The sequence below is a fragment of the Hydra vulgaris genome, chromosome 03, assembly GCF_038396675.1.
Source record: "Hydra vulgaris chromosome 03, alternate assembly HydraT2T_AEP".
NCBI lineage: Eukaryota > Metazoa > Cnidaria > Hydrozoa > Anthoathecata > Hydridae > Hydra > Hydra vulgaris.
The window spans coordinates 37,598,185-37,613,712 of record NC_088922.1 but is presented as its reverse complement, the minus strand read 5'-3'; the positions used below and the strand labels follow the sequence as shown (position 1 = coordinate 37,613,712).

General features: G+C 28.3%; 2 protein-coding genes across 2 annotated transcripts in view; one reads left to right on the top strand and one right to left on the bottom strand.

Annotated features, from left to right (window-relative positions):
• Positions 1–2,212, top strand: part of LOC100215801 (serine/threonine-protein kinase tousled-like 1) — a 31,416-nt gene extending 29,204 nt beyond the window's left edge. The window contains exons 10-11 of the mRNA XM_065793112.1: positions 165–1,601; positions 1,742–2,212. Coding sequence (XP_065649184.1) covers positions 165–1,601; positions 1,742–1,942 — 1,638 coding nt within the window. The 3' untranslated portion in view covers positions 1,943–2,212. The remainder of the gene's footprint in view (positions 1–164; positions 1,602–1,741) is intronic.
• An 8,900-nt stretch (positions 2,213–11,112) lies between these two features.
• On the bottom strand, positions 11,113–14,787 carry LOC100205151 (uncharacterized). Its single transcript, XM_065793111.1, has 3 exons — positions 14,556–14,787; positions 14,093–14,282; positions 11,113–11,294 (listed from the first exon to the last, which is right to left on the bottom strand). The coding sequence occupies exons 1-3, from the start codon at positions 14,739–14,741 to the stop codon at positions 11,182–11,184; spliced, it is 489 nt and encodes a 162-aa protein (XP_065649183.1). The 5' UTR covers positions 14,742–14,787; the 3' UTR covers positions 11,113–11,181.
• Positions 14,788–15,528: the final 741 nt, after the last annotated feature.

Sequence of the window (15,528 nt, the reverse complement as noted above, 5' to 3'; positions counted from 1 at the left end):
AAATTATTTTTATTATTTTATTTTTGCTAATCTTAGTATTAATTTAATTAATTTAATAGCTAATTTTAGTATTAATTTTTGTTATAATACTTTAAGAACAAAATGTCTGTTGAGGTTATATTTTTTAACTGCTTTTTTTGGAGTTAAATATTGTGTTGTTTTAGAAAAACTTGTCTCATGAAAGTTCTCACCAAATCAAAATTGCTCGAAGATTCGATTCTTATACAGTTGATGCGATGGATGAGCGTATCAAAACGTTGACCCACGAAGCTGCACATTATCAAATGTTAGCAGCTCAGCAACGTATGATTATTCAGTCAATTGAAACTGATTTAAAAAATCAACTTCAATTAAATGATGAACTGACAAAAGAAAAGGGGGCTCTAGAAAAATTAAAAAATGGTCGGGAATTAGAAATAGCTACATTATTAAATGATTTAAAAACAGAGCGAGATCTTGTAAAATTGCTAGAAGCACAGGTTGCTAGTTATCAACAAGATATACTTTACAAAGAACGTGTTTTAGCTGAAAAAAATGATGCTTTGCGGAATAGAGACGAAGTAATAATGGAGCTTAAAACCGCGAATTCTAAACCAACTAACTCAGCGGTAGACGATAAACGAACTATAGAAGAAACTAGACAACATTTAATGCAAATGCAAGTTTCAAAAGAGAATCTTGCTGTTGAACTTGATTTGACTAAAATAGAATTGCAACATGCGAAATCGATGGCTGATACAAATAGAACTCAGCTTCGTATTCACGAACAGGAGTATACTAAGTTAAGAACAGATATAAATAAACTCTATACAAACTTGGTCAGTTTGCAAGAAGAACTTGTTCGCAGCCGTGAACAAGAAAGGTCTTTAACGCACGAACTTACAGAGTTGCGTGCCTTGCATGCACTTCAGACAGAACGTTTAAATGAAGAAATTAATGCTGAAAAAGTGCTTCTTGCTGAAGTCCGTGCCGAACTTAATGAATGTCGAACAGAACTTTCAAAAACTCCAGAACTAGTTGAACAGTTTAATTTAACTCACCAGAAGGATTGGATTATAGAAAGAAAAGAAATATGTGTTACTGAGAAAATTGCTGGTGTCGGTGCTTGGGGTAACGTCAAAGTAGGAAAGTTCCGTGGAACAGAGGTTGCAGTGAAGCAAATACATTTACTTATACTATCTCCTCACAATCGCCGGCTTTTTGAACGAGAAATGAGCATAGCTTCCAGATGTAGGCATCCTTGTTTAGTTCAATTTATTGGAGCAACAAATGATGATGGAACACCTTTGCTGGTGATGGAGCTGTTGAAAATAGACTTAAGAACACTTTTAGGACGCCAATTTTTAAGTGTCGATGATTCCTTACACATTGGTTTTGATATAATTCGAGCACTCGCTTATTTGCATCAGTTTAAACCGTTTCCGATTATACATAGAGATATTAGCAGCTCCAACATTTTATTATATCGCAATGATAAGCATTGGAAAGCTAAACTTTCGGATTATGGAGCAGCTAATTTTGTAAGATTAACAATGACAAGGCATCCTGGAGCTCTTCTTTATTCTGCCCCAGAAGCTGGAAGTATAGATCAAACTTCAAAAGTATATATTAAAGTTTGTGTTGAGGAATTTTAATTGATTTTATGAATCTGTTGGTTTCAGTGTTTTAATTTTAGTTGTGGTATTCATTTTGGTTGGTTTTAAAAATTTTTGGTGTTTATATACTAATTTTTTTTTTTTAGTTGGATGTCTATAGTTTTGGTGTGTTGTTTTGTGAGATGCTTATAAGAGAACTTCCTGTGCCTGAGAATCGTCAAGAACAAGTGGCTAGCATAAAAAATTCTGAGCATAGAAAACTAGTAAATGATTGTCTATTGGAAGATGTTAAAAAACGATTGGACAGTTTCCAACTGTTGGACTGTTTTGAAAAATGGATAGCTTAAAGAATTCGGTTATTCATTGTTTTATAGTTCAAACTTAAAAGAAAAAGGAATCATCTGGCAATGTTTTAAAGTTTTTTTTTTGATTTTGTTTTCAATGTCTCAAAATTATGCCGAAGCTTTTATGAATGAATGCGATGAGTATAGAGTCTATTATAGAATGAAAGGATTTTGAAGCAAATAAATATACTTGAGAAAATAAAATTTATGAAATTTAACCTTAAATTGACTTAATTATTTATTTATATTTTTAATATAGATACAATATCTTAATATAAATTCTTATTTTTAAAAACTTTTTGTTGAGGTTATTAAAAATTCTGTAGGTACAAAAAGTTTTTTTAATGGTTTTGAAAAATGTTTTTGATTTTATGAAAATAATTGCTACAAAAATATTTGTAAGTACCGTTTACGCTAAAATACTCGTTTTAAATCATTAATTACTTGTAAAGTATTTTTAAGTAACGGGTACTGAGTCTTTTTTACGCGATGAATGTTCATAAAGTAAATACGGTCCCGGCCAGTTGTTCGGAAGCCCCTTCCCCCTCCTCTCTAAAAATAAAAAAATCTATCATTAGGCCCAATGTCTTAAAAAATTTCCAAAAAACAAAGTTCTTTCAATTTCCAAAAGAACCTCTAAACTTGCAAACAGACCCCCTAAATTCGCTGCCTCCCCCTAAAATGGGGGCTGTGGGATAGCCTAGCCACGGCTAGGCTATCCCACAGTAAATACGAAAATTATGCTTCGTATTGTTTTGTCATTTTTAAAGCACCGTAAAAAAACATTTGCTGTCAATGAAATATAGCTAGTTTCTAAAGATATCGACTCTGACGCCGTTTAGAAGAACAATTTCATTATTTTTTGTTCCATTGTAATATCATTAAAAAGAAAAATAATTTAGAGAATTATAACATATAAAAAAAATTTCATGTTTTTGTATTTGTATAGAATTATCCACAAAGCATCAAATCAAATAAAGTGGTACATACCTAATATTAAATAGTAAGGGTGTTCATATTTTACAAAACATTTTTTAGAATATGTGCAAGCTGAAAAGATGTGAAATAATGAGGAACTTCATGATATAACTTTGATTTTTCAAAAAACAAAGTTTTTTTCGCTTTGGTTACAGCCAACCAAAGTTTTGAAAAATTTGTGACTTTTCACAAGATTTTAGTTTTCTGGAGGTCTGAGATACAAACATGTATACGACTTATTTGTTAATTTGCTGTCAAGATCATGCTTGAAAGAAATTGGTACTCTAGCTTTATGGGATCACTTTGTTACAACTTGCTGTTAGGAACAGTGATATCTGGACGAAGGGGGACAGGGCAAAAAAATTTGAAAAAAAAATTATTTTCAATTTTTAAAATCACTTTGCTAAAACATGGTTTATAAAAACGCATTTTTTTTTTTTAATTTTACCGTAACACATTGTTCCCGGCGTTGGACAAAAATAAAAACATTTTCAAAAATTACATTATTATATACCATTTTATTGCTTAAACATTCAGCAATAAAATGTATATATAAAATATATTTTTGTATAATTATCATGCCGTAAGCTGTAGAATAAAGAACTTTTTTTTCGAATTTTATTTTTTACTTGAAAATATTTTTTGTGTTACTAATAAGCATAAAATAGTTGTTATTTTTAAAACTTTTTTTTTTTGCATAATTTAATAAAATAATTAATGAGCAATCATTTTTCAAATTAGCTATTAGGCTGGGCGAATAACAAAAAGCAATTGCTTTTACTCAGTAACTGGTCAGTTTTACGTGAACAAAAGCTGGAGCAGTTTTGCTGACATTTTTATTCACGTAAAGCTGTTTACTCAGTAATTGCACAGCTTTACGTGACTAAAAACTTAAGCAAAATTACAAAAAATTTACCCAGCCTATTACAACACGATTTTGCACGTAAGTCATATAAATTCAAACATAAATTTTACTGAATTGACTTATAACGAGTTTGATGATAGATTTAGATTATTAAAACGAAAGCCACAGGATCTGATGGCGTTAACGGAAATAATATAATCGACTCTTACGACGTTATCAAAAATATTCTTTTTAAAGTATTTAGAACATCTATCATTCAAGGATCCTTTCCAGATCATCTAAAAATAGCAAAGATTCCTGTTTTCAAGACCGGCGATCATACTAATATAAACAACTATCACCCTATTTTAATTCTTCCATTTTTCTCCAAAATTATCGAGAGAATCATGTATAACGTATGTACCGAGTCTATAAATATCTTATTGACAATAAATGGTTTTATAAAAATCAATTTGGGTTTAAAAGAATAATTCAACTGAGCGCGCTATCCTTTTACTTAAACGTAACATATCTGAATCTTTCAGAAACTCTCAACTTACAGTCCAAGACCTGTCCAGGCTTTTGACACCGTTGATCATAAGATCTTGTTAAAAAAACTACTCTCTAATTGTATAAAAGATAATTTTTATTGTATAAAAGAAATATTTAGTTGGTTTGAAAGGTATTTTACAAACTGCAAAGAATATGCTTACAATCAAAATTCTGACTCTAAGATATTAATGAATACTACATGTGATGTTCCTTAAGGATCTATGATTGCACCACTTCTCTTTTAAATATATATCGATGATTTTAATAAAGCTTTAAACTTATCGCCCATAATCTTTGCAGATGACACAAACATCTTTTTATCTCATGAAAATACAAATACACTTTTCAATAACATGACAAATGAACTAAGAAAAGTTTCTAATTGGTTAAAAATAAGTAAGTTGTCGTAAACATTGATATAACTTAATGGAAACTTTTTAATTCACGTTCCAAAAAACATAGATTGCCTCTGAAAACAAAACTTTGATACCTAATCTTTTTATTGATAATATAATTATTAAAAGAGAAAAGATTGTTAAATTTTTTAGGAGTGTATATTGGTGAAAATCTATTTTGGAAAAATCACATTGACAGTACCTCCTCAAAAGTTGCGAAACCTATTGGTACTATAATATACCTATTGGTATATATAAAGCAAGAAACATGTTAAACAATCAACAATTAACACAGCTATACTATTATTTTGGTTATTGACACATATGACATTGTTTACACACCGTGTGGGGTAGCAATAAGAAAACAAAACTTAAATCTCATTATCGTCATCAGAAACACTGTTCGTGTAATAAATTTTAAAAACCGTTTTACGCTACTTTCTAAACCACTCCTAAAAGAAATGAAAGTCTTTATATTTACCAACAAAACGTATATAACATTTTATGCTTTATGTTTAAATGTAAAGAAAACTTATCTCCTTGTGTACACTGCGCGACAAAATGATAAGACACCCCGGAATTATTTATAAAACTCTAATATGCATTTGTAAATAAAAACTAATTTTTATAGAAAATGAAAGCAAAGGGTTTACAACAGTAAACAAATTAACAACAGTAAAAAAATTTATTTTAATCGTAATTCACTTTTTTTTTTAAAAAAAAAAAACAACAACAGTATTTTCAGTTGGTAAATTCAATATTATAAGACACTTATAGAAAAAATATATAAAAATTGTCTTTTTTAAAAAAAGATGTCTCAAATTTAAAAAATCATTAGTGGATACCACTTTTTTTTTTGAACCACTTCAATCACAAAAGATAAAGAACCGTACAACTTTTTAATGCACGAAATGTCAATTTCAATTTCAGCTTGTGAATTATATAGTTTACCATTTCAAACACTAAATATGGTAGCTGTCTCCAAGCATTCTCAATAATATTCAGGTCTGGGGACCTAGCTAGCCATTTAAATGTTTCAATTTCACTGTTATTGAAATAATCCTTTACTATCTTAGCTATATCTTTGTTTTTCAACATTATCTTTTAAAAAAACAAAACTTTCACCACCAATGACAGATGTCATTGGTGGTGAAACACGTCGTAAAATTCTTTTTTTTTTCAACATTATCTTGGAAAAAAAAAAAAACTTTCACCACCGATGACAGATGTCATTGGTGGTGAAAGTTTTGTTTTTTTAAAAGTGAAACACGTCGTAAAATTCTTGAACAATTAGAAGATAGTATATTGCCTTTAATTTTTCGTCAACAAAATAAACTTTTTATTTACACACCAAATCATTACACCACCACCATCCATTTACGCTGATGCCGTGTTATTGGTTCTTTACGCAAATTGCGAAAATGATAATGTCATCTATCCAGTCCGTTAAGACAAATTAATTAAAAGCATTATGAAAAACTCGCTGAATTGTACGTAAATTAGCAATCACATTTGCTTCTGCAGCAATTTGACGTGCATTTAATAAAGAATTTGAGGCTTGTCTCAACAACTTTTACCTATCACGTTCACTCAATGTAAATGGACGTCCAGGACTTTTTTTATTTCATATGTATGAGGACTATTGACGTAGTTTCTAATCACAGTTTGGCTGCGTCCGATGTCTCTAGCCATGTAACTAATGGAATGTTCCATTTTTGCTGATTTCGAGAGTACGTTTTTTTTTATCTGCACTCAGCGTTGCAGCACAACCATTATTAACTAACTTGTTATTTTATATTTAATAAAAAAAGCCTAAATTAAATTTTTGACAGCTCACAACAGCTTACAGTTAAATAATTGTCTTTAACTTCAAATAAATATTCGCAATTGCCCACAACTGCGGTTCGTAAATAAAACGTTTTTTGTAAAAGTGTTTGATAAATTTGTCGCATTAAAAAAATAATTTTTAAAATATTGAATTATAATATTGCAAATTATATATTTTAATATTGTATTATAATATTGCAAAGTTGCATTTTTTTTTTAATTTTGAGGGTGCCTTCTCATTTTGTCGCGCAGTGATTCCAAAATTTTTGTGTATTAAAACTCAAAAGTAAATATGATTTACGTACTAATAATTATTTTAATGCCCCATTTTGTCAAAATAAGTATAATTAATTTTGTATTTCTTATCGTTATTAATCGATATTAAATATAACTATTTTACTCCATATCTATGGAATAAATAATATTTAACATCGATTTTTTTTATTAATTTGATTTTATCTATTTCAATTAAATATTATTAGTAAGCATCTGCGTCTTCTCGTATCCTCTCGGAAGTTCGGTTTGACTCAGTACAAAACAATAATTTTCGTTTCGTGCCGTAACGAAACAAAAAAATATCATATCGTTTTGTATCGTATTTTTAAGAAAATTTTGTTTCGTTTTGTATCGTTTTTTGCGAAATTGTATAAATTGGGTTATAAATTTTATAAGGTCATAATTTTTGAACGCTGAGAGATTTTACTATTAAACTTAAAATTTATCGATAAGTACAAGTCTAGTTAAGAACAGTACAAAAAACATTTTATTGACTTGTTGCTCTCACGTTTAGGGTAGGGGAGTAGGGCAAAAATTTTGAGGCTTTTTTGTTTCTAGGCTCCAATCATCGCATTTCTATGTCTGAAAGTTAGCTAAAAAGACCAAAAAATGCTTGATCTGCCTCTCTTTTTTGACCACACATTTTTTACAGGCCCGTAAATAGAGGGGGGGGGGGGGGATCGGGATAGCTGTCACCCTCCTTTTGAAAAAATGGACCGGTTTAAAACTTTACTAAATTTATGGTATGCTATTTTTTCATAAAAATGGTGTTTCCTATGTGCTTTTTAAAATTCTTAGTTCCCCCAATTATAAAAACACAATAATTTGCAAAAACGACAATTAAATTTTATTGCATAGCAACCTTAATGCATGAAAGTTTTTAAGTTGTTTTTTTCTTACGTAAACCAATAGAACTGGTTTAAAAAAATGAATATAGCGCAGTTATAAAAGGAAAACATTACACAACGTTTTACTTTAATCTTAATGCATAAAAGTTAAGTACTATTTCAAGCGTTTTGTTTTTACTGTACTTAATAGCATTCGCATTTACTTGTATGTATTTTTTTATTCATATAAACTATTTAGTTTAATATGAATCAAAAAAGAAAAGATGGGGCTGAGAAAGAATGGATTAAAAAACTAAAAAAGTTGAAATTTTCTGCAAAAGAATGTGTGAAATTAACATCTTATTTTTATAAAAAAATATACTAATACGCAAAATGAAAACATGACCTGGTCTTCAATTAAACTTGTATAAGAACAAACACAATAAATTTTTTACGACAATATGTCAACATCTTTTAAAGACAATAGTTCTTCTGACTTAGCGGAAAATTCAAAGAGTTTTCACTCACTTCACGGGGAAAAAAAAAGTCGAACGAATTATCGTCTACATATTCTATATCGTCTACATAGTCCATCTAGTAATCATCAACAAAATAACATTCAAATAGTTGAAGAACGCTCAAAAATGATGTCAGGTGTTGAGAACGCTCATTTTTTTAATCATTGGAAATGTCATTACGTCTACTATGAACATAAGGATTATTGAGAAAATATAATAGACATGTCGCCTGAAATCAAAATTCAATACATCACAAAACATATCATACCAACAAAGTTTCCAAAATATTTTCGATCAAATGGATCGGCAAATGTTAATTGGGTATTATATTCTATTGTACAGCAAGTTTTGTTTTGCTGCCCATGTACCCAGGCGCGTACTGGCCCACCGGGATACCGGGAAAATCCTGGTAAGCCCTCTTAAAAATTATAAGACCTGGGCCCCCTACCAAGTAAGTACATGTAGTTTCAATTAAGTTCGGTAATTCCATTTCATAATCTCATTTTTTTTTTAATTTCTAAAATATTACATTTCTTTAGTAATACAATATAATGTTAAAATTATTTTAGATTTGGTGTGGTGAACCTAATTAATGTTATATACTTAAATGTAATAAAATGATAATATTACGACAGGACTTTGAAATTATTGCACAGAATATTCAATGTAAAAGTAGCCTACTATTGGAATAATGAGAGTGTAAGTATTAAAACTTCAATAATTATTATGTTGGACTTACCAGTCCTTGTCATGTTTCGTATGAATTATTATGATTTTTGTTTGTTTAATACATAATGAATTATTAAAAAATTATAATTACTATTAGTACCTATATTATCTATTTATTCAGGATTGATCGTAGTAATTAATAATATAATAAGATGCTCGTTGTCGAATTTAAGGTTACCGTGAAAACCAGATCAAGTAGTAATAAAAACCGTGCGCATCACATGACGTTTTTTTGTATTACTGATTGGCCTAAGTTTGCGACTGCAAAGGCATTCTTGTTAAAGCGCGTTTTTTACTTTTTCGTGTGCACAATATTTGGCGATTATGGGTCATGGTTATGGATTATGCACAATATTTGGCGATTATGGCTTACTGTATAACAGGCCTTGCCAACGCGCGGCCTGTGTAAAAAACTGGAGGCAAGATTTTACATTTGAAAAACTAGAAAGCAGTTTTACAAAATAAATACGGAGGTGGTTTTTTTGTAACAATAATAATTATATAACATTAATAAATATTTATTATAAAAGACATGACAATTATTATAAAAGACAAAAGTATTAACATATAAATGTTTGGCGTTTCATATAATCATATAAAAATAGAATAATATAATAATAATAATATAATAATATAAAGTTATAATAGCGTTGGAGTTAATCATATCATTAGGGTTAATTTAGTTAGGTAGGTATAGGTTTGGTTCAATTTCATAACCTTGGGATTATATCTAGTATTAGGGTTAAATGCATGTTTCAGTTAATGCATGTACTAAAGTAAATATACTTAGCATATAAAACCTTAAAACTTAAAAATGCAAAGTATAATAAATTCTTTAGAAATATTTTTTTTGTACATATTAAACAACACTATATCACGCCACTTTTCACAAATTCTAAAAAAAATTAATTTTTATGATCCGGCCTACTGGAGATTCTTAGCCTCAGCCCATTATGTGAACGCAGACTTCGTGAAGATTTGATCCAGATTTATAAGTTATTAAATAAGATTGAAAATGTGGACTTTTTAAACGGTTTCAAGCCTAATGATTTGCAATTGTCTAGAGGAAACGGTGTCAGCTTTGAACGCGAAAAAACAAAGTGCAACTTAAGACACTCATTCTTTACTAACAGAATAACAAAACCATGGAATAAACTACCTAAAGATGTAGTTAATGCAAAATCAGTAAACAGTTTTAAAGCACAATTAGACAATTGGCTCCTTTTAAATAAAATTAATACTGACACGGCTGTCTAAGTGTGTTATTAATACACACACTCGTCGTCTTCGGGCGGCTACAGCATCTACTACTACTACTACTACTACTACTACTACTACTACTACTACTACTACGTTTCCTTTCTTTGATTATATAAATATTAAACTTTTCAATTTCAAATTATAAAATTTAATATTTGTAAAAATATGTTTGAAGTACTCAAAATTGGATGAAAAGTTATTTATGCAAAAAATGCAATTTAAAACGTAAAAAAATTAAACGTTTAAAACCCTAATTGTTCTTTTTTTTATATCTCATAAGACTTATCAAATAATACATCACTGGAAAGAGTATAAAATATTATTTATTATATACTTAATAATTATATTATCATTTCTTGATATTTATTACTTGTCCCTATTTCAAGACTTATTTCTGGAATTCCTTTGAAAGGAACTCAACTTTTTGAAGTTGAATGCGTAGATCAGTGGTGGCCAACCACTGCCCGCGGTCAAAAAAATGCCCGCAGAGACTTTTTTAAATGCCGTTAAACAATTTGGATATTTAGTTGACAACCATCTTGGTAATGTGTTACTTATACCTACCTCAAAAATCAATCCAGACATCAAAAAACTAGTTTCCGACGATAAATTTTAATACTCTTAACAATTATTTTGATGCAAATGATTATAATAGTTATTAGTCACCTATATTTTCGTAAAAATATTTTTTGTCCGCAAAATTGTTTTGTAACTTTTTTTTGCCCGTATCCTAAAAAGTCTGGCTATCCCTACTGTAGACGGATGTTTATCTAAAATTGAATGTAAAATTAAAACACTTCACTCTTTATCTTAAATTTTATTATTTTTTTGTTATAAAAAAACATTATTAAAAATCATAATATCGATACATTTTATTTAATAGCAGAATAGAACTTAATATTCAATTATTCCACGATAAACGATATAAAGCAGACGAGTTAACTATTGCGCACAAAAAATCTACAACTTAAATTTTGCTTTTTTTCTTTATAAGCATATGGTTTCTTATACAAAAAATTATAAAAAATCATTTAATTCAAGACTTAGAGAGAGCATATGCCATAAGAGTGAATGCACCAAGTGATACAATAGTTCGAACAGAATGAAGTTTACCCCAATAATTTAAGTTCTCAGTAATCCACGAATCACCTGGAAAAAAAAGTGTCATAGAATAATATAATTAAATAATTTATATATATATATATATATATATATATATATATATATATATATATATATATATATATATATATATATATATATATATATATATATATATATATATATACACACACACACATATATATATATATACACATATATATTTATATATATACACACACACACAAATATATATATATATATATATATATATATATATATATATATATATATATATATATATATATATAAATAAAATATGCATAAATAACAAATAGGAGCATTATAAAACTCGTTATAGAAAAATGTGGACGAAACAAATTAATTTATTATAAAATATACTTCTTCAAATTTAAAACATTTGCTTTTTGTTATTATTTTTATGTTACATAATCAATTTGGTTATTGTTGAGATCACATATTTGGTTATTGTTGAGATCACATATTTGGTTATTGTTGAGATCACATATTTGGTTATTGTTGAGATCACATATTTGGTTATTGTTGAGATCACATATTTGGTTATTGTTGAGATCACATATTTGGTTATTGTTGAGATCACATATTTGGTTATTGTTGAGATCACATATTTGGTTATTGTTGAGATCACATATTTGGTTATTGTTGAGATCACATATTTGGTTATTGTTGAGATCACATATTTGGTTATTGTTGAGATCACATATTTGGTTATTGTTGAGATCACATATTTGGTTATTGTTGAGATCACATATTTGGTTATTGTTGAGATCACATATTTGGTTATTGTTGAGATCACATATTTTGTTATTGTTGAGATCACATATTTGGTTATTGTTGAGATCACATATTTGGTTATTGTTGAGATCACATATTTGGTTATTGTTGAGATCACATATTTGGTTATTGTTGAGATCACATATTTGGTTATTGTTGAGATCACATATTTGGTTATTGTTGAGATCACATATTTGGTTATTGTTGAGATCACATATTTTAAGTACCAAAACCAAAAAAACAATTTATCTTGTGCGAATTTTATTTACTTTTTATTGTATTCTTCTGTATTAACTTTTTATTTTGTTCGTATAACATCGACATAAATTGTTTTTTCGTTGGTTAAAATATGTGATTTTAAGAAATACCAAATTTATAATGCGAAATATATTCAAAAAGAATTGTAATGATAAGAGGCTGGGTACAGAAAATCTTGAAACTTGGACTTCCCACATCTATTCCGTTAATGAGGTCACAATTAAACTAATTCACAAAGTTAAAACTTTATCAAAAAACATTTACATATTTAAAGTAATGATTAGAATTTTTATTTTCATTTATATACTTTAATTTATTATTATTTTATTTTTAAAGGGGGATGGCGACATGTGGTTGTAAACTTAATATAGCTACAATTTTCAAACACCTATTAATATTGATCTATTTTATTTTATTAGCTGATTCGTAAAATACTCTGTATTATAATATATAATTTCTCAGGTCATGAAATCTCGTATTTCATCACAAAAATTAGGCTCTCGTGACTTCTGGAGAATCTTCAATAGTATCAATATTAAGGGATTCCACTAGTTGCGTTCTACCTGATATAGCCCTCAAACAGGTTAATTCATTGCTTGACATTTGTATCACTCCAGCTTCTGTATCTAAAGTGATTTCCAGCTTAGACTCTTCTACAGCTTGTGGTTTAGACAGCATTCCTGTTATAGTCTTGCAGAAGTGTGCTCCAGAGCTGTGGTCTATACTTTCAAAACTATTCAACAAGTGCTTATCAGAGTCTTATTTTCCAGCCTGTTGGAAAGCGACATCTGTTATCCATATTTTCAAAAATTCTGGAGAGCAATCTGATTCGTCTAACTACCGCCCCATTAGTATTTTTCCTATCATAAGCAAGGTTTTTGAATCTTTAATTAACAAACACTTAATCTTTCATCTTGAATCTAATAGCTTACTTTCTGATCATCAATATGGATTTCGATCTTCTCGTTCTACAGCTGATTTGTTAACAGTAATAACCAATAGGTTTTATTGTGCATTAGATAAAGGTGGAGAGGTTAAGGCCTTCGCTCTTGACATTTTAAAAGCTTTTGATAAAGTTTGGCATGCTGGTCTTCTCAATAAGCTTTCTTCTTATGGCATATCCGGTAACATCTTTAAGAATATTGAATTATTCCTTTCCACTTTTTCCACATACTTAGGGCTTATTAGAACCTTCACGCCATTTATTTATTTAGAAAATCAGAACTTAAGATCTTCCTACTTTAAGAAAGTAAGTTATCACTTTAATACATTTTGCAGATTTACCTTATTGATTAGGCAAACACATAACAAAAGAAAACATGAAAATTGTGACTGTCTACCTTCAAATTTTTATTTTGTGTATAACAATCATTGCCAAAATCAGACTTGATACTCAATATAACAAATTTTTTTTGCAGATATAACAAAATTTTATTTAATAAGGTTTGTTTCAAAAACCGATTAAAGTTAAAATTAAAATTTTACTTTTAAATGAATAAAAAGAATTAAAATATTGGTTTTCAACACCTGCTATTTATAAATTATCATAAATAGTTTATTATTTTATGTTTCAGCAAATGGAAATGATCATTTAAGTTTCAAAAAAAGCTTTATTGATTTTTTTTTAATTTCAGGAAGCCAAGTAATGAAAATAACAACAAAAATTAAATAAAAGTTAATTTAAAAAAATATACAAATTTTTCTTAGCATTATTACCTGTATTAGCTGTTGCATATCATGAATATAAAAAGACAGCAATAATAAAAAAATACCTTTGACACTAATACATTTTTCAGTTTCCAAGAGCTCGGTATACACTGGCCTTATAAATATTAATGTGTAAGGTATGATAGCAAACATAGTAGTACCAGCCACTAACCATGGCATTGGGCATTTTCCAGATCCACGCATTAAAAAATATACACCAAATGAAGAAGCAACTGAAATAAGACACATTTTTGTCTAAAAACAAAAAAAATTTACACTTTTTGTAAAGTTCAATAAAAAGCAAAAAACATCAAAATAAAATTTATTTTTACGCATTTTTAGACTTTTAAACTTTTAATTTCACTTAACAAATATATCTGTCACAAATAAATATTCCATAATATTACAAATATATCTGTCATAAATATATATTCCATAATATTACAAATGTATATTAAGTTAAAATGAGTCTTAACTTGAGTACTTTTTTTCACATTATAAAAATATTAATTATACAAAGTAAAGTACCTGCAAATTTTTAGCTCGTATAAATGATGGCTTCCAGATTGTAATAGCTAAAGCTGCATCATGAGTTCGACGAGCTGGAGCTTCAACACAATCAACATACAAAGCAGCGCCAGCAAACAAACCTCCACTCACAGTAGACAGCACTTTTAAGGCTAAACTACAACTGGCCTTATCAAAATGTTCCATTACTTTATAACTAAAGAAACACAATCAAAAATACACAAAATATTATTATTATTAAAATTAGATGTCTCAGAAGGGTATACTTTTACTCAGACAACTATTATTAGTTAAACTAAACAACCAACAAATGTACCATACCCCAAGAAGTAAATCAATTTGTTTCTCACAACCTTGTTTTCCTTTTGCTTCTGAGTTAAAGGGTTTAGAAAGGATTTTAACAACAAACAAATAAAAAATCCTTTTCAACTTAAGTAGCCCATCCACTTTAGAGGTGAATATAACAAAACAAAATCAATTAACATGAACTAATAGCTGAGTTTATGTCTTATAATAATTTTAATATTACCTGTATCACCTTTTTGTATTTCTTATTTTTAAATACAAATAAATCACTAAATAAATATATATTTTTTATATCACCATAGACATTTTTTTTAAACTAGTGAGTTAAACATTATTTTTGTATTGTTATTTATTTGTAGTTACAACCACTTTTATTAAATTAACTTTTCTTATAAACTTCGTTGTTGATTAGACATCAAATAGATATTGAAGGTTTTTTAGAAAATATTGAAAAAAGTTTTAAAACTTATTTTCTACATGCATGCCAAATTTTATTGAAAAAGATTATGAAGCAGACACCTAATTTTTTGTAGTGGAATGATGCGCATATAACAATACAGTTTCATAACAAAACTTCCATAAGCTGAACTTGACATTTTAAATTGGTTGCAGTTTTATTAAGCAATAGTTTCATAACAAAATAACATTTCTACAAAAAGTAATGCTC

Coding starts and splice junctions, on each gene's coding strand:
- LOC100205151 (XM_065793111.1), bottom strand. CDS start 14,741: ATGGAACATTTTGATAAGGCCAGTTGTAGTTTAGCCTTAAAAGTGCTG. Junction 14,283..14,555: donor TACGAGCTAAAAATTTGCAG/GTACTTTACTTT, acceptor TTTTGTTTTTAG/ACAAAAATGTGTCTTATTTC. Junction 11,295..14,092: donor AAAATGTATTAGTGTCAAAG/GTATTTTTTTAT, acceptor TTTTTTTTCCAG/GTGATTCGTGGATTACTGAG.